The following is a 19,326-nucleotide window of genomic DNA, read 5'->3' as shown; positions in this document are numbered from 1 at the left end:
AATCACTGCTTGCATCTTGGGATTATTAATCGCATTAGGTCGCCCCTTTTGGCTAGATATCATCTTATGATCATCTATGACTAATCCAAATTATTTCCAGGGGTTTCCATTCATGCTAAACGCTAGCGGCGTGCGTCTTTTTCAGTTTCTATTAGCAAATTAACTGTTTTTGGAAGCCACTTTATAATGGGTTACAATGCAGTGATGTTTTTGTTTCAAAGTGTGATGTATAGCAAACAATAAATAAATACAACAGTGCTATTGAGACAGTCACATACTCAGAGAATGTCGTCTTAAGGGAAGTCATAAAAATTGTATTAAAGATGGAAAAGGTTTTTTTTTTTTGATAACATGAATCAGTAGTTGGATCATGAGCAAGCCAGCCGCCATCAGAATAACCCTCGGTGTCCCTTAAAGGCAAGTTTGTTCTTTATGAATTTTTGCTAAATCTCTTAGCATTACTTCCGCCTGCTTAGTTCAGTTTATTCATTCATGATGAAAAATCCATGCACACAGTGATTTTAGAGTGAAAATAAATGTTTTGGTTTAAGTTTTACTAAAAATTAAAATAAAAGGAATATGTCATAGCTTTTTAGTGGTCTTTAGGGGTATTTAAATGTCTGATGGTGAGACATACTGTAGGCGGAGCTTGGGTGGGTCCACAGAGGCAATAGCCAATGTAAAAGTCTGACTATTCCCCTTCATGTACGATAACAGATATGGTGCCTATAATTAGGACTGTGGAAAATCTCTGCAGAATTTCTCCCTGAGACTGGAGAAGAATGTAAACAGTGAATTGTGCATTCATTCAGCAATGTTGTTGTTTTAGGGGGGAAAAAGTTCTGGTTTTAGATGTGTTTCTGATGGTTCATTTATTTTATGTCAGAACAGCTCTTACTTTAGGAAAAATGACATTAAAAGTTCCACACATTCTTTCTCTCAGCTCTCTCTCTTTCTCTCTCATCTAACTGTAAGGTTTTCTTCTTTTTTCCCTGTACTTTTTGAACACCAACATAAACTCAGTATTTTCCATGACTTCAGCCTAACAGCAACACGAGGGCAGGCAGGAAGATGGGAAATGTCCTCCTGCAAACTATGGAAAAATGGATCACAGTGATGGATAACCATGTTTTCTGCATCTGCATGTTTTGCTTTAAAGAGGGAAACTCTCTAAAATTAAACATAAGTGGAAAGAAAGGAAAACTCAAATCCCCCATAGCTTTTATAACATTAATTATGCCGTCAATGATTTGCTCTTTGGCCCATTTGCTATAGTCATTTACATGACTGTACTGTATTTTTTTACCTTTTCAGCTCAGCTGTTTTCAAAGCAGTTAATTTTCAGAAATCATTTCATTTGTTTGTTGATTTAGCTGTTTTTTTGTGTTAATATTTGGATAATGGTGACTTTTACCACTATGCATGTTTTCTAGCTTATAAATGCCAAAATAATATGTTTTCGGGTCGCATTATTATTTAGAGTAAATTTTTCCATTCTCCCCCCTATTGAAATCATTGCGAGGTCCCACACTCAACTGCACGAATATTGGCTGTCCCAGGCGAAAGATTGCTATCGTGAAACAATCTCACGAATTCTGTGATCGTGGCTCTTCATCGGTGGTTCTATGTCGTACAATGAGAGTGGTTCAAAGATGGCCGTTTTCCCGGTCTTGCGTCCAAAGATAGCCTACGATAGTTTTCTGGCAGTGTCAGAAATTCGGCATGATCACCGCACAGTGTGTTCGCTGCTACGACCTGCGCGCTGGTATTTGTTTACCACGAGCGCATGCTGGTGATGTTGCGCTAATGTGTGACGCAGCCGCCGAAGCTTCCGTGTCATCATCGTACAGTCTACATGCCTGTTGTACCCGAGTTTAAATGATCCATGTCGCACAGTGTAATAAGTTAATGATCTTATAGGAGTGCAAAAATCCTGCAGTGTATTCCGGGCTTAAAACAGGGTTCCTCAAATCTTACCCTGGAGGTCCGGAGCACTGCAGAGTTTAACTCCAACCCTAATCAAACTACCCACCTGTGATTTTCTAGTGATCATGAACATAGACATTATATACGTAGACGCCTCATAGACTGACACTGCCATTTGGAGCTGACATATCAGCGAGGCCGCCATCTTGGATGGATCCCCAATGCGCTCCCCTTGCATTTATTTCTACTGAGGAAGGTGTGTCCCCAACTACAATAATCATAACTCCCCGATTTTTTTCTGGATTTTCACGTGGTTTTGGTTACACGTAAGTAACGTTACGATGGCATAATATTATAAATGGTAAAATTACCCAAATTATTGTTCAATCTTACTTGTGAAAGGCAATCCCAATGCGATCTGGTATCAATACTGCGCCGATTTTCACTCTCTGTTGACTCTGATTAATTTGGTGCTTGCGTAGAGTAAGGATACGGAACCAATATGGCGGCGACGTTCCAGCACCTCATGAGGAGTCTATGTATGTAATATCTATGATCATGAAGACCTTGATTAGCTTGCTCAGGTGTGTTTGATCAGGGTTGAAGCTAAACTCTGCAGTGCTCCGGACTTCCAGGGAAAGATTTGGAGAAGGGGGCTCTAAGACATGCTGGGTTATTTTCAACCAAGCATTGAGTCAAAAAGGAACTCAACCCATGGGTTCGTAAATGAACCTATGCTGAGTTGTTTCTCATTGTTGAGTCAGATATAAACACTTTCTGGGTTCGTCCATTTTTCACCCAATACAGGGTTGAAAATAACCCAGGATTTTTCGAGTGCAGTTTAAGACTCGACTGAATCAGGAGGTCTTTTTTGTGTGGAGTTTGCATGTTGTCCCTGTGTTACCGTGGGTTTACTCCAGCATACTCTGGTTTTCTCCCACCGGACAAAGGCCTACAGGTTAAGAGAACTGGAGATACCAAATTGTCCTTCCCCAACTTGTGTTGATCCAATTGTCTGTAGATTAACTAGTTCTTGCCACGAATATAGCAATAGACGCCATATATTGAATATAGCCATTTATGTAAGGAATAATTGACCACACCTCAAGACATCGATCACATGATATATTTAAAGGCATTTGTCCGGTTTTAGTACTTAAATCGCTATTGTGAGTAGGACTATTTCTTCCGTGTCTCATCCAATGGCTCTTTTGCTTGTTCCAAAACATCATTTTAAAGCTGGCAATGGAGGCTTGAGCCATTGATAGCATTCTAATGCAGTTATTAATGAAGTTATTAAAAAGAAAGCGAGAGTGACAGAGACACAAACAGAGAGAGAGAGAGAGAGAGAGAGAGAGAGAGAGAGAGAGAGAGAGAGAGATTGTGTGAACGAGGCTACCTCTGTTCTTCTCTAAACAGTGCTGTTATTGCCTCAGAAAATCGTCTGTCATGTTGTTTTTGTTAGTCCGTTATTACAGTTAACTATGCGAAGTGATATGGAACTGTAATGCGGTCAAGAGAGCTGTCTGGAACTATGTTCACCGTGCATTTCCCAGAAAATTATTGCACACCTGAGAACTTTCATCAGCCAATCAGATTCAAGCATTCAATGGACCCGTCGTATAATAATGAATAAATAATTGTTGTGTGCAAGATAAACTCTCTTGTGGTTGCATTGGATTTTAATTGGATTTTTGCTTTCCCTTTAAAACCTTTACTGCTGTTTAGGACATGTTGCTTTATTTGCTGCACTCGAAAAAATAAAAGTGCCTCACAAAAGGTTCATTTGATCATTAAAAGATATGAAGGAAATGGTTCTTCTAAGAATATTTAACTGAATGGTTCTTTGAGGAGCCAAAAATATTTTTCTCTATGGCATTACTGTGTAGTGCGGAGTGTGAAAGTATCCTCCCCAACACTCCAGACCACTTCACATTATGTACATATTGTTGACTGCACTTACATAATAGCTCATCCTTTGTTTCATTCTGTTCCAGCTTCAACACTTGAAAATCATCCTACGAGGCATTAGCTTATTAGGGCAATAACTTTCTATAACCGCAGTCCAACATGGTTTACATACCATTACCGTTATCCTCTCATCAGTTTAGTGTCTGACAGATTGTTTTTTTATTCCCGTCCTGGCTTCCTGGCCGATATTCTTTTATAGCATTACTCTGAGGGTGGAGGAGAAGTGTGTCTTTAATTATCATCTCTCATTACCGTCACTGTCACTATCATTGTCACAGGCTTTTCCAGTTAGTTAAGGAGGAGCGCAGAACGCATTTAAGTAGTTCAAAATAATACCCTCTCAAGTGCGTCCAGGAATAGGTCTTGTTTTCTGAAGTGCTGTTATTTCCACTTCCTCTGCTGATGTGCCGGGCCTGTTTTGTTCATGGACATCATCAGCTTGAGTGACAGTTCGAGAGAAATGGATTTTTCCAGCTAGATCCCACAAGCTGCTTACCTCAGTTTGGGATGTAAAGTTGCCTCGTGTGTTTTTACATAATCAGTTTTTAGTTCATCAGTTTTTAGTTCATCGTAAGGCTGAAAATGATTAAGTTGGTGTCCAACAGTAGCGTGCGACATGAGAGAAATGCCTTTCCATTTGACCCCTAGAACAACTGATAGAAGTGTCATAATGTACTCGCCGCTCTCTCTCCAAAAATAATAATCTGGCATCAGTAATCATATTTGTGAACTTTCATTAGCAGGCACAGCAGCGGCTGCTCCACGATCTCCCTTAGGCTGAGAAAGAAATTACTTTTGACTAAATCCAATGACTGATTGATGTCTGGCTGTGATGAATGTAACAGAGGCTTTATAATACAGAATCTTTTGGTATTTTCACATGAGAATGACAACATGCCATCAGAGTCCGTGACAGAAGTTAACTGTATTAAGCAATGATTAATTATTCTGGGGGACAGCAATCATGTTGTTACAAATCCATGTGACTTTTTCCTTTGCAAGTACATTATTACATTTACTGTAATATAGCCACAAAGTACTGTATGTGCGGTATTTACGGTACTGTAGGTGGAGTTAAAGTGAGCCTGAACGTACTGCCTAACCACATATTGCTTAAATTACCTCTTTTTTTGGAAGGAGATTAGGAGCAAATGACGACTTATGAATTCGGCAATCTGTTCTTTTAAAGTTTGACATGTATGCTGCATTAAAGTCTTTGTTTACTATATTTTGGCACAATACTCTGCTTTAGCTTCTTTGTCAGTCCTGGGATTTGTTAGTCAAAAATAACAAGATTTTGCTTTTCTTAAGCCATTGAAAGTACAGATTAGGGTGAAGAGCACAGAAAAAGAAAAGGATTAGGAATGTAACCTGGTTTTGAAATAAGCCATCTGTCCTCTTAGCTTCGTCACATTAGATTGGGAATTTGTGTTGCTGACGAATATCTGACTGTTTACACAATAAGTCTTCATTGGACATGTTGTTATAGGTCAAAGATTTTATACTGAAAAAATAAGATCAAGTTCAATTACAAAATTCCCAGAGGTTAAATAAGGGAATAACGTTTTTACACACCGCCTAGAAATCACAACATTTCATGACTCATGCATGTTTCTGTGTTTATTATGCCACAGACAATGTTCTGGATTAACACATCGTCTGTGATGTGTTATACCAGACTAAACAGATCGTAAAACGTCCAGACATTGGATTGTGTATATCGTGATCATATCACAATAAATCTGTACCAGTCACTCAGTTCAGATTTAGTTATTAGGAGAAAAATGTTATAAACTAATATAACAGAGAGCAAAGCACGTCTACACAAAAAAATTGTGAAAATGTACTGTAAATTTAATAATATTCTGAAAGAAAATGACCAGACATTTGTGAACCTTAAAACACAATCAATGAAGTGAAGTATTTTTACAGGTTTTTCATGTAGATAATATCTCAAATATTGTAACACGCTTTTTCAACCTGTTCGTTTGCATCGGATGCTCACTAGCTATTCTCGGGTACCTGACCCGAACTGACTTTTTACCTGAACACGACGTGCATAAATTGTATATTTTATTTTGAAGAAAGACCATCCCGAGACAAACCTGACAAAACGTGGAAATTTTTGTAAACCCGACTGGGCCCGATTGTAAACGGCACCAACGTGTGTGCAGTCTGCAGCCCCACATGCACCAGAAAGAAACTCCGGTGGCCTCGCAACCAATTTGGCACGCTGCTCCATTTATTTTCATTTGTTATCTGACGACGACACCAAGGTAACCAATTACAGTGTGTATTCAAAATTGATTAATAGGTCTGGCTCAATGAAAATTAACCTATGCCACACAATGTCACAAGCTCTCTTGGCAAACGAAAGATATTTTGGGTCTTCTCGGGTCCATTCTGCAAAAATGCATTCATTTTAAATTTCACCAGGGCCGCTAATACTATGCCTCCCATATGAAAAAATACTATAGTATATTATAGTAAAATTACCATAGAAAATGTAGTAAAATTACTCTAGTAAATACTGTAGTGTTTTGAACCATACTATAGTAAATGTACTACATTAAACTGTATTAAAAGTACTATAGTAATTTATAGTAATTTAACTAAAGGAAATGAAGTAAAATTGCTCTAAATAATAGTGTTTTTGAACCATACTACAATAAAGATAGATACTACAATAAACTGGATTAAAATACTATAGTAGTTTATAGTAAACTAACTATAGGAAATGAAATAAATTACTCTAGCACACTGAAAAAAATGATTCATTGAATTTAATACATTTTTTTAAGGTAAGTGGTTGCAATCAATTTATTTAAGCTACATTTAAACAAAAAAGATTAGTACCGTAAAATAAAATATAAAACTTTTGTTTAAATGTAGCTTAAATAAATTGATCGCAACCACTTACCTTAAAAAAATGTATTAAATTCAATGAATCATTTTTTTTCAGTGCAAATACTTTAGTATTTTTGAACCATTCTATAATAAAGTAAACTGTATTAAAATACTATAGCAATTTGTGGTAAACTTAATAGTAAATGTAAAATTTCTCTAGTAAATACTATAATATCCTAGTATACTACGAATACACTAGTTTACTGTAGTAAGAACTAAAGTATACTATGGTACTTACTACATTTTATCAGTTTACTATAGTTAATACTATGATATATGTAGTAAATACTGATATACTATAATTTACTACAGTTTACTACAGTAAATACTAAATTATACTACAGTATTTTTTCATGTGAGACCCACGTGAATTTTTTAGACCTAAATCCGCTTGAGTCGAACTTTGGGTTTTTCGGACCTGTAATGCTCACCCAAGCCACTTTTTAGATGTTTGGTTAGTTTGATTTGGTGTTTAATTTTTTATTCTGTATAATTTAAAAAATTCTATTAGCCAAAAAAACAGCGCATGTACTTAAAGGAACAGTATGTAGGATTGTGGCCAAAACTGGTATTGCAATTACAAAACTTGTGGCTAAAACTGGTACTGCAATCACACAACTGGTGGCCAATACACAAAATGACAACATAAACATCAGCTGAGGGCTGCAACTCCACTTTTTAAATGACAATATCCTGTCCAGACCACTGTTGTGAGTGATATAAGTATTTGAAATGAAAATGATTTCTTAATGTCTAGTGACATATCAGGGCCATTTCATGATTAATTTATATACATTTCTTACATACTGTTCCTTTAAATGCAATTGATGCAGATAGACAGCATATATGAAAAGTCCTATATGAAAAAGAGTAGTGAAGGATTTGTCTTGTCCAAGCTGTTTGTGCAGGTGCACGGCTTGACAGAACTGAGGACAATTTTCACACTTTGATAATCCGTCTCTATTAGTTGATAACAGCAGCATAGACCATGACATTTCATCTGACACTCTTATTCTGCCGTCATTTTGTCCGCAAGCAGAAGTTTTTTCTGAAGATTGCTAAACATTTTACAGCTGCGATAGATACAACAAATCAGCCTGGAGAAGATAAGTGACTCCAAAACCTCTCTGCAGACAGATAAGATATAAAATAGTTACCCAAAATAGTACATGAAAATGCATGCAAAATGATGGATTGCTTGATAACTGTGTTGCTTTTAATACAAATCTGAGTGGTTGTGTGACAGGTTTGATGTTGCAACAGGATATCTCTGTCCATCTCTAAGGAGTGGTTTCCTGGACTGGGTTTAGATTAATCCAGGACTAGGCTTTAGTTGAATTAGGACATTTAAGTAGTTTTTACAAACAAACCTTACAAAAATAATAAGGTGTGGATCTTGAGACAAAACAATAGCATGGATATATGTTAAGATCAGTACAAGGTGTTTTAAATAAAGGCAGCTCAAATAGGAATTACAAATAGGGATTGTAATCTGGATTACAATTATGAGTGAAACAGTTGCATAATTGCCAAAAGCGTCCTTTTTGTTTGTTTCAGCAGTATGTTTGGGCACCAATTCATTTTGTTGTTTACGAACAACATAACTACCATAATTATTTGTTACATTATATTTTTTTAGTTTTGGATATATAGTGGTGGTTTCCCGGACAGGGATTAGCTTAATCCAGGACTAGGCCTTAGTTTAATGTTTAGTTTTATGATTTTTGTCATAATCGTGCAGCCCTAAGCTCAAGCATGCATTTTAGTCTGGGACAAGAATAAGCCCTGTTCGGGAAACCAACCTTAAATGTTTTGGTAATCATTGTACAGTTTCAGTAAATGAGTTGTGGTAACATTTGAATTGTTTGTAATGCATACTACACGGCTAAGAATGTGGATACCTCTTGTTTAATTAACACATTTGACTATGACGAATCCTTTGAGGGGACATATCATGAAAATCTGACTTTTCCATGTTTAAGGTCTATAACAAGCTAAAAATGTGAAAAAGATCAACCCAGTAACTTAGTTTTGGTAAACCATTCTCTGCAAGCATGTGAAAAACTAGATAATTGAAATTTGTCCCTCATTGTGATGTCAGAAGGGGATAATACCGCCCCTTAATCTGCACTATCCAAACTGCCATGTCACTGCCATTTAGTGCACCCAAAACGGCACATTTTTTGCTCACACCTACAAAGTGCCAATTTTAACATGCGATAATAAATTATCTGTATGCTAGAACTTCACATACGTACTCTGGGGACACCAAAGATTTATTTGACATCTTAAAAAAGTCTTGAAATGTCCCCATTAACAATTATTTCAAATGACTTACTATGCATTCAATCTATATATTTTTTATCAGTATCTGTGTTCCTTGGAGAATCAAACCCATAACTTTTGCACTGCCAATGTAATGCTTTACCAGGTATTATTATTACTACCAGAACAGAATCTTAATTAGACTTCACACAGTGACTTTCTTGTGAATAGCATGATTTCACTTTTTGGAGGGCCATTTTCTGTTCCAGCATGACAATGTCTCTGTGCACAAAGCGAGGTCTAGAAAAAATAATTTCTTCTGTCTGGTATGAAAGCATTTGATTGGCCTGCACAAAGCCGAGTCCTGAACCCTATTTGACACATCAGGGATGAAAGTGAATGCCGACTGTGTGCCAGGTAATCACTCATTGTTGGTGCCTGACCTCACTGATGCTCTTTTGTACGTACAGTATGAGAGCAGATGCATGATCTGACATCTAGTGGAAAGTCTTATCAGATGAGAGCAAACTATTAGGGAGGACCAGCTTCCTTTTAATTTACACCCATTAGTAGATGTTAAGAGATATGCATTGCAGTATTTTCTGTCAGAGGAGGTTCAGTGATATTCCCTTTTGGTCCTCATTGGGCCTACAGCATTCCCAGGGCAAATATTTATATTGCCAGAGGAAACTGACCCAAACTCAGCTGCTCTCATGGATAAATGTGTCTGTGTATGCCCTGGGAGGCAGAACAGAGACTGTGTCAGGTCAAAAGTAAATTATTTATTTCTGTTGCTTTGATAGCAAACAGGGCAGTAAATGAAAAAAGTTACATTCAAGGTCATGTTTTGAATGTTACTGGATGGTTTGTATTTCTGTGGAATGCTGAGACATTAATTTTAAGATTTCTTACTTTTGATTATGAGGCAGGCAGGGCAGGACTTAACAGGGTGGAGGCCCCTGGGCTTGAATAAATTTTGGGCCCTACACTATCAGAACAAAAGGTACAAAAGCTGTCACTGGGACGGTACCCTTTAAATGGGTCCTAATATTTACCATTTAGGTACAGATATACTGTAGGTACATTTGTACCCATTATATGCACTCTTTAGGTACAAAGGTGTACTATTTGAAAGGGTACCACCCCAGTGACAGCTTGTGTAAATTATCTTCTGAGAGTGCACATACAGTAAACAACCTAAAATAAAAAATATATCATAGAACTATATTTTAGGGAAGTTTCCCGACAGGTGTTTAGATTAATCTAGCACTTGGCCTATTGCTAGGTTATATTAGGGCATTCAATTAGTTTTTACAAACAAACCTTACAAAAAACATCACTGGTGTGCGTCTTGAGACAAAACAATGGCAATGATATATGTTAAGATATACCAGTGCAATATGTGTTTAAATTAAGACAGATCAAACATGCATTTTAGTCTTGGACTAGGATAAGACCTGACTAAACTGCCCCTATATCTCTATAGCAGAACATAAGCCCAGTCTAAAATTAAATCATGTATTTTTAGGGATGTCACAAATCCAAATGAATCATGCACATTAAAAAATACCCCATAACAACATTTAAAATCATTGTGTTAGACTTAGCTTAAGAAGAGAATTATATGTTTTGATTAACATTCACCTTATTACACACCATATAAAGTTATAAACATAATCAACAAGCGTATTTTGTGCATATAGCCTAAGTAGTGCAGTGAAAAGAAAAGATTTTAGGATGTTATTTAATAATTATGACAAGACCATCATGTAATATTAGACACCAAAAATGATCATTAATTAATTTCTGCGTCTGATATGAACGTAATACATTAAAACCTTGAACGTAGATATAAAAATGAACACTTTTCAGAAGTTTAAACTGTGATTCTGTTAAGCACAAGCAAACATGCTGAAAGAGAAACTACAGGTAGGCAGCAGGCTAGCTAGTGGATTATATCAAAAACCCTCAGGACATCAACATGGCCATGAGAATCCTCACCTCTAGATGAAGTAATAAACTGGACTGATGATTTAAATGTTGACATAATCATATGTGCGTGGTTAACTCTCCGGATTTTGTTATGTTTCGTAGCTCTGCTCCACTCGTTCACAGTTTGGTTACAGTGTGAGCTGCAGACTGCGAGCAGATTGGATTTCATTTGGCGCTACGCAGACCGCTTGGTGATGATGTCAAAGTACCGCGAGAGCGATTAGAAAGCAGATTTCTCAAATCGCTCTCGCGGTACTCTGATGTCATTTTTTTGGCTGTTGTTGAACCACATGAAAACCCCCGTCTGCTTTACAGTCACCTTTGCGCCGTGATAATTTGATTTCATATAATGATCGGATCGCGGAGTGCCGCATGAAGTCAAATGTACCAAATATCAAATAGCCGACTGTATATGAGGTTCAACCCGCCAAAGTAGCAAGTGGAGCATGCGAATGGTGAGTGATTCAGATGTCAATTTATGAATGAAAGTATCAAAAGTTTGTCACACAATGTTAAGTATTTTCACGCTTTTTTAAATGGGTATACGGAAATCCTTGACCTTTCCTAGTGGGTATGCTGCGTATCATGTTAGATTACAAACAAACAAGAAAAAACAGAGTTACAAGACCTACTCTAATCTATCATACGGAGCGCTTCATTTTCGCGTTGCTCTTTCTCGTTATCTGTAAAGCTCATTTATGACTCTCATTTCGCGTATTCGCTATTATACCAGCATCTATGAGTTTCAAAAGCAGTAAACTCAGCGCGTCATATTCAGCACCAAGATGACTGACATATATTAACGAATTAAATGCAGCACCAACCAATAGGCTGTAAAATAAAAAATGAAAACGACTGAACAAATCAAACGAACGCAAGCAGGCACGGAGGCCCCTATTGGCCGGGGCCCCTGGGCTCAAGCCCACTCAAGCCCAATGGTAAGTCCGGCCATGGAGGCAGGTAGATAAGGGCTGGTTATACTCGCGCTTTGGTCCGCAACGCAAGCCTCCGCGGATCGCGCGCGCGTCTCACCAAACGGACGAGGCGTTTATAGTTAACGCGCTCGCCGTTGCACTATTTTTTTAACCACCAGGCGGCGACGCGAGCAATAAAGTCAAAAACAAACACAAAGAAGAGGATAGAAGAAGTCGTCCGCTGGAACAACCCTAGTGCTTTTAACATTAGAGTTTGATATATATAAATATGAGAACATGAATAAAACAACAATCTTTTAAATATGTCTTTATTAAACATTATCATTTCATTAACGTTTTTACTAAACAAACAGTACAGACATCTTAAGGTTTATATTTTATTCCTCATCCAGTGGTTCATTCAATACAAATATAAGCCAAACATTCTGATTCATGTAAAATAATTCGTGTTTTAAACTGCAAAGTTTCCATACTTTACTTCCAGAGTGTCAGATAAATATATACATTGTTTTGCTTGGATTTATCAAAGAGATACGTCACAGGCTTGCCTGCTCGGACAGAATCGCCTCGAGTTCGGTCATTTTCGGATGCGGAGCCGCGCGGAAAGTTACAAAAAATGCCGTGCACAGCGCCACGCGAAATGGGGTCTCGCGCACCCAACGCGCGCGACCGCCCACTCCGCGTTGACGTCATTTTTGCCGCGCGCACCAACGCGCTCTTGCGGACGCGGCGACTATAAATGCCGTGCACAGCGCCACGCGAAATGGGGTCTCGCGCACCCAACGCGCGCGACCGCCCACTCCGCGTTGACGTCATTTTTGCCGCGCGCACCAATGCGCTCTTGCGGACGCGGCGACTATAAACTAGGCTTTAGAGTCCGTGGTTCCCAAACTTTTTCAGCCTGCGGCCCCCCTTGTGTACGGTTCATTCCTTCGCGGCCCCCCAAAGAAAATTTGTGACAAAAAACTGTTCTAAAACTCCACATTTTAATAAAAAACATTAAATTATACAAAAAACAGTGCTTTTGGTTAGTAGCCTTATTTTTTTAGATTTAATTACACAGAATTCACGATAAATTAATGTATTTCATAAAACTGGGGCCCCCCTGGTACTATCTCGCACCCCCCTGGGGGCCCCGGCCCCAGTTTGAAAACCACTGGATTAGAAGACATGTAATGACATACACTGGTCCCAAAAAGGCACACTTTAAAATGCTATGAATGTTGTGGTATTATATGATGATATCAAACCAAATATTTGTTTTGAAGAAAGTACTAGCAAGCAATTTTGCATTTAAAAGAAGTCTTATAGCCGTTCAAATACAACCCAGACGTCTAGGCTTAAACAAGGCAAAATTTGGGCTGTCAATGAAAGTTGAAAGACATTTAACCATAGTCAAAAAATAAACAAAATAAAATCAATCAATCAAACAAAACAGCTTGTTGACTTTGCTTACATGATGGAATATCATACATCTCACAAAATATTTGCAGAAAATGACATAACCAATTTCCAAGATGGTGCTGTGGGGGCCCCAATTTTATGACATTTTATAAAATACATTAATTTATTATAAATTCTGTGTAATTAAACCTCAGAAAAATAAGGTTACCTAACCAACAGCACTCATTTATCATTTAATAGGTTTTGTTATGTTTAATTTAAATTCTAAGTTTGAGATTGTTTCATGTCATTCATTTTTTGCCTTACTGGAAATAACATATAACAACAGCATCTGCTGAAAAAACTTCATTTAAAATCTACATCTTCTGCAACGCACTGTTTTTCATAGTCTGTTCCTGGCTTGCTGTGTTCGCTCCCAACACAGTGGTGTGTCATAGTCTGAGTTTTACATATCAGATCTGGTCAATAGGTTTAGTAAGCCATGGGTCGTCTTAGCATTGCTTTAGTCATAGTCTTCCAGCGTTAGGAAAAAACAGCTAATGAATATTCCAGCTCGCAGTCAACATCAGCCAAAAGCTTTCTGGTTTAAAAAGCACTGGTGCGGATTCAGTCACAAAAACTTATGCCTATAGACGGTTTCAGCAGTAACAACATAAACAAGTGGCTGTCGTTGTCCGCACGTAATTTCCGGTAAACTCCACTAAGAATAAATAACAACAAAGTTCTTTAAACGTAGTTTATTTATATAACAAGCAAAAAACAACACATCGATTACCTAGGAAACCAAAACATTTGTTATTCTCGACGAGGCATTTCTTCAAGAGATCAGCTTAGCAACTACAGTAGTCAGACCATTAAAAAAACACACCCGGAAGTAAAGTTCGATCCAAACGTGTATCGCGTCAGCGCACGTGTGTCCGATGAAACTGTCTATAACAGGATAGGGTTATACTGAGAGATTTAAATGGTTAATCACCAGCCAGATAAGAGAAGAGCCGCTAAAACTAGTTTTGGTACAGTATTTTCCATAATTCTGTAATTTTTTTACAATAATGAATTTACACTGTTATGCTGCAATCTGGAAATGTTAGCATGTAGGGTTTTTACAGTTATCTTCAGAGACCCCTGTATAAAAAAACTAAATCTTTATTTTGCTTGTTATTTAAACATATATTATATTTTATGATAGTCTCTATAAAATGCTATGTTATTTCGATCCCATGGTTGGGTCTAAAAGGAACAAACCTAACCTATTGTGCCCAAAAAATTTTTACATTTGACTAAGGGTGTCACGATTTTAAATCGAAATCAATCGAAATTAAATCTGTTTAAGTTTTACAAAAACTTATTTTAGTTGCTTAAGAGTTATGAAAACAGCATTTAAACATGACTTATTGGGGTATAGTCTCACAATCTTGTCTGACGGTAATAAAGGTGCATTTTTACGGTGCAAAGTACTAACAGAAATGTTAATCTGACATGAAGTTTCGTTTAATCAGGTATGTGCGCGTGTACCATATTTTTCCACTGGCAGCACGACTAACATGGCAGGCCATCTCCGGGTTCAAGGTCAGATATTATATTTCATAAAAGTCTAGTCTAAAAATGGCATAGCATTTTTTGTGCTTTCAAAAAAAATTTAATTGAGAATCTAATTGAATCATGACCTTAGAATCGAAAATGTAATTGAATCGAGGATTTGGAGAATCGTGACAGCCCTACATTTGACGAAACCATGAGTTAAAACAACCCAACATTTCGGGTTAAAACAACTCAGAATAGGTTAATTTATAAACTAACGGATGAGTTTCTGTCTTTTTGACCCAACTATGCAATTGAAAATAACCCAGCATTTTTAGAGTGCACTTAACACAGTTGTCTCAAACTGGGGGGCGTGCCAGAGGGCCCCCAGTTTTATGAATTTTTTTAAAATGCATTATAATTTTCATAAATCAAACCTCATAAGGCTACTAACCAACAACACTTTATTGTAATCTGCATTGTTTGTTTAATTAAAATTTTAAGTTTGAGATTGTTTTATGTCATGAATTTTCTTTGGGGGAGGACACGAAGGGATGCACCCTAAACAAGGGGGGCACACACTGAAAAGTTTGGGTACCACTGACCGATTGTGAGTTAGAAACTTGGTTAATAAAAAAGTTTTTTTCCTAAATTTGATTGCAATCTTTAATTTCACTTTTTCAATTAAAGAATCTTGTTTTTATTTAAAGATCTTACATACTCTGGTGGAAATGCTAGGGATGGCAGGCATGGCCATGTCTCTGGGGAGGTGTAAATATTTCATGTTAATTCTGAAACAATCCAGAGAGTATTAAAATATTAAGTATCATGAAATCAGGCAATTGTTTTTCAGCCAAAATATTAGCAATAAGTATAAGTCTTTGCCATAACATAGCATAAAACATATCCATTATCGCTATGTCTGTCTCTCCATTTTTCTTTTGGTGGTACCATGTAAAATAAATATTGTAACTTGTCAGTCTCATGTCATTGGCTGTGCCAAAATGGTAAAAAGCAAGCTGGTATCACCTTTTGGTTTCAATCCATTTGGCATCACTTTAAAGGGATAGTTCACTTTGTCATCATATACTCGTCCTCGTGTTGTTTTAAACCTGTATGATTTCTTTTTTCTGATGAACACAAAAGATAAAAAAAAATGATGGTAAACAAACAGCAGATAGTGACCATTGACATTTATCACAATACTTCCAAAATATTTTTTCCTACTATAGAAGTCAATGGTCACTTTGTGTTTGCCGTCATTTCTCAGAATATCTTCTTTTGTGTTCGTCAGAGAAAAGAGATTCATGCAGGTTTGGAACAGCGTGAGGATGAGTAAATGATGACAGAGTTTTCATTTTAAAGTGAATTGTCCCTTTAACTCAAGTTTGAATTATTTTAAAATCACAGTAAGGATTCAAACAATAAATGTTTACTATAAAATCTTTTACAATTTTAACCTATTTAACTCTACTTACATTTTTATTTACAGGTCGGAAACAGGCAACTATAGTTAAGCGCTTTCATGTACCCTATACAGTCTGTCATTGTACGTAGTTAATGACAGAAGTGCAACCTGTGATATAAATATAGTAAAAGACGTATCCACTGTTATCTTCACATTAGTTTACCCTCCATATTTGGTAAGCATTGCTACAGGCAGATGAAGCGCCTCTGGATATACTCAAACATTGGAATGGTGCCCTGCGGATTGGCCTATAAAATGAGTTGATAGACCGCTTGTGTCATTATCCATAGTGGTAGACAGCGACCGAGAGAGGGAAGGGGTGAGAAAGGAAGCATAAGAGAAGGAACATATTAGGATTCAGTGCATTATGTAAACACAATGTCTGGTTCTGTTGCACAAGCTTCACTATGAATATGCTCAGACGCAAAACAGTACAGCATGTTTTTGGTGTCAGGCATCCGTACATGCCCTGCATCCCTGAGTGTGCAGTGAGTTTACACTTACATAAATCTATAATATATACACAGACAGACAAAATAATACTGTGCACTTTATATCCGCAAGCCTCCATCTGTTTTTGTCCTTGTTGTTTTTGTCGCATTGTGTCAGTCTGTGAATTGTTGAGTCATTTCAGACTGCCACAGACGTACAGGTCCCTGTAGCTCAATTGGTAGAGCATTGCATTAGCAGCACAAAAGGTCCCGGGAATACACATATTGATGAAATGTACCTTGAATGTACTGTAAGTTGCTTTGCATAAACGCATCTGCATGCTGTTTCATGCATTCGTTTCATTTAGGGAAGTAAAAATGCATTACCAAATATTCTCCTGTCATTTTTTATAATTTTAGCATTTTTATATACTAAAAGTGAATTATAGCTTTGAACTGAGAGTCATTCTACATCTTTCAGCTACCTTTTCAGTCATGACATCAGTTTCCAGACCAACCTTTATGGGTTTTCACAGAAATTTGGAATAGGTTTTCATGAATAAAATGGTTAACATTACCTGAATTGACTTTCATGATATGTTCTGCAGCATAAATTACACAATCATACCCCAAACAATACATTTTAAACCCATTATATGGCTATCACAACATACCATAGTGGATATGTAAAACATGTAAACTCACATCCTTGTAGTGGCAGTAGGTGTAGTTATCATGACTGTAACTTTTTAGCAACTTATTCAAGGCGGGATGCATAATTTTTGAAAAACACTTTGGAAAAGGGAGTTGGGCCGAGTACCAAAACACACTTAAAGCCAATCAGCAGTAAGGGGTGTGTCTACTAACCGACATCGTTGCCTGGGTTGCGTATGTCTGGGGTGGGTCTATCAAAAGAAGGTCCAGATTCTGTTGGGGTAGGGGCGTGTTTGTTTAGGTGATTTCAAATATCAACATTGGCTTTCAGAGATCATGCACCCCGCCTTTAAAGGGGACATATCATAAAAATCTGACTTTTTCCATGTTCAATTGCTATAATTGGGTCCCCAGTGCTTCTATCAACCTAGAAAATGTGAAAAAGAGCAACCCAGTAACTTAGTTTTGGTAAACCATTCTCTGCAAGCATGTGAAAATAGGTAATTGAAATATGGCTCCCCTTGTGATGTCAGAAGGGGATAATACCCCCTTTAATCTGCACTATCCAACCACGGCACTGCCATTTAGTGCAGATATCAGCTCATTTGCATTTTAAAGAACACACCCAAAACGGCAAATTTTTGCTCACAAAAGTGGCAATTTTAACATGTTATAATAAATTATCTATATGGTATTTTGTGCTAAAACTTCACATGTGTACTCTGTGGACACCAACGATTTATTTGACATCTTTAAAAAGTCTTGTGAAATGTCCCCTTTAAAGCATGGCTGTGTGTAGTTGATGTTGTACCTTAATTTATTTTAACCTTAGTCTAAAAACTCATTAGAAATTCGTGAAGCTTAGAAATGTTTCTTTCCTTCAGTAGTTATGGGTCTAAAAACTGATAATGCTGTTCGTACTGCATGATGTGCCACCTGCTGTCTTTCCTTGAGCTTTTCTCACATCTGCAATCTTGTGCTCTCTCTCTCTCTCTCTCTCTCTCTCTCTCTCTCTCTCTCTCTCTCTCTCTCTTCTTTTTTCCTCTCTCTGTTCCTTTCTCTTTCAGCAAAACTATTCAGATCAATATAATCGATGATGAGGAGTACGAAAAGAATAAGAACTTCTTTCTGGAAATTGGGGAGCCACAATTGGTGGAAATGAGTGAGAGAAAAGGTGGGAAGTTTCTCCCCTCTGTCCCACGTCCCTGAATCAACCCCTGTGTGCTGCCATCTTATGGGTCGAACCGGAAATGTTAATATGCAAACATTGCTGCAGTCAGTTTTTTCGGTAGTTGCTTATAGTCCATCCACAACCTCTCCAGACTGTACATACATTACAAATAGCATACTGTACGTTACAAACAGGTATTCTAGGAGGAGAATATAACTATAAAGAGCTATAATGTTTAGGAATTTGGACCATTCATTCCACAGCTGTTAGGGGAATCTGACCATGTGCCTTTAGAGATCTCATTGGTACACCCAAGCACGCTTCATACCCTCAAATGTGATTTTATGTTCCCCCAACAGGAAGACCATAAAGGTTAAAATTCTTGACCATGAGGAATATGACAAGCATGCAAACTTCTTCATAGAGCTGCAGGAACCAGAATGGAGGAGGAGAGGATGGACAGGTGAAAGATGGCAAACAAAGTGAAACAAGCCTTTTTTTCTGTTTTGCTGCCCTTTATTCTGGCTTCTTTCCTTTCCTCCGCTCCTCCTTCAAATCTGATCCTCTGCTGTTGTTTTACTGTCATCCTCCTGCTGAGTTTTATCCTCAAACAACCTTAAACATCTTAAACAGCTTGACTCTATTTAAGCTAATTTGTGATTTTAGCTAAGACTACTAGGA

At 37.4% G+C, this 19,326-nt stretch overlaps 1 protein-coding gene across 1 annotated transcript in view; it reads left to right on the top strand.

Annotated features, from left to right (window-relative positions):
• slc8a1a (solute carrier family 8 member 1a) overlaps window positions 1-19,326 on the top strand; it is a 47,574-nt gene that overhangs the window by 10,560 nt on the left and 17,688 nt on the right. Inside the window, exon 3 of the mRNA XM_055184484.2 lies at window positions 18,542-18,648. Within this exon, the coding sequence (XP_055040459.2) occupies window positions 18,542-18,648 (107 nt within the window). The remainder of the gene's footprint in view (window positions 1-18,541; window positions 18,649-19,326) is intronic.

This window comes from Misgurnus anguillicaudatus, chromosome 14, assembly GCF_027580225.2.
Source record: "Misgurnus anguillicaudatus chromosome 14, ASM2758022v2, whole genome shotgun sequence".
Lineage (NCBI taxonomy): Eukaryota > Metazoa > Chordata > Actinopteri > Cypriniformes > Cobitidae > Misgurnus > Misgurnus anguillicaudatus.
Note: the sequence above shows the minus strand (reverse complement) of the source record. Positions and strands in the feature narration are given on the sequence as shown.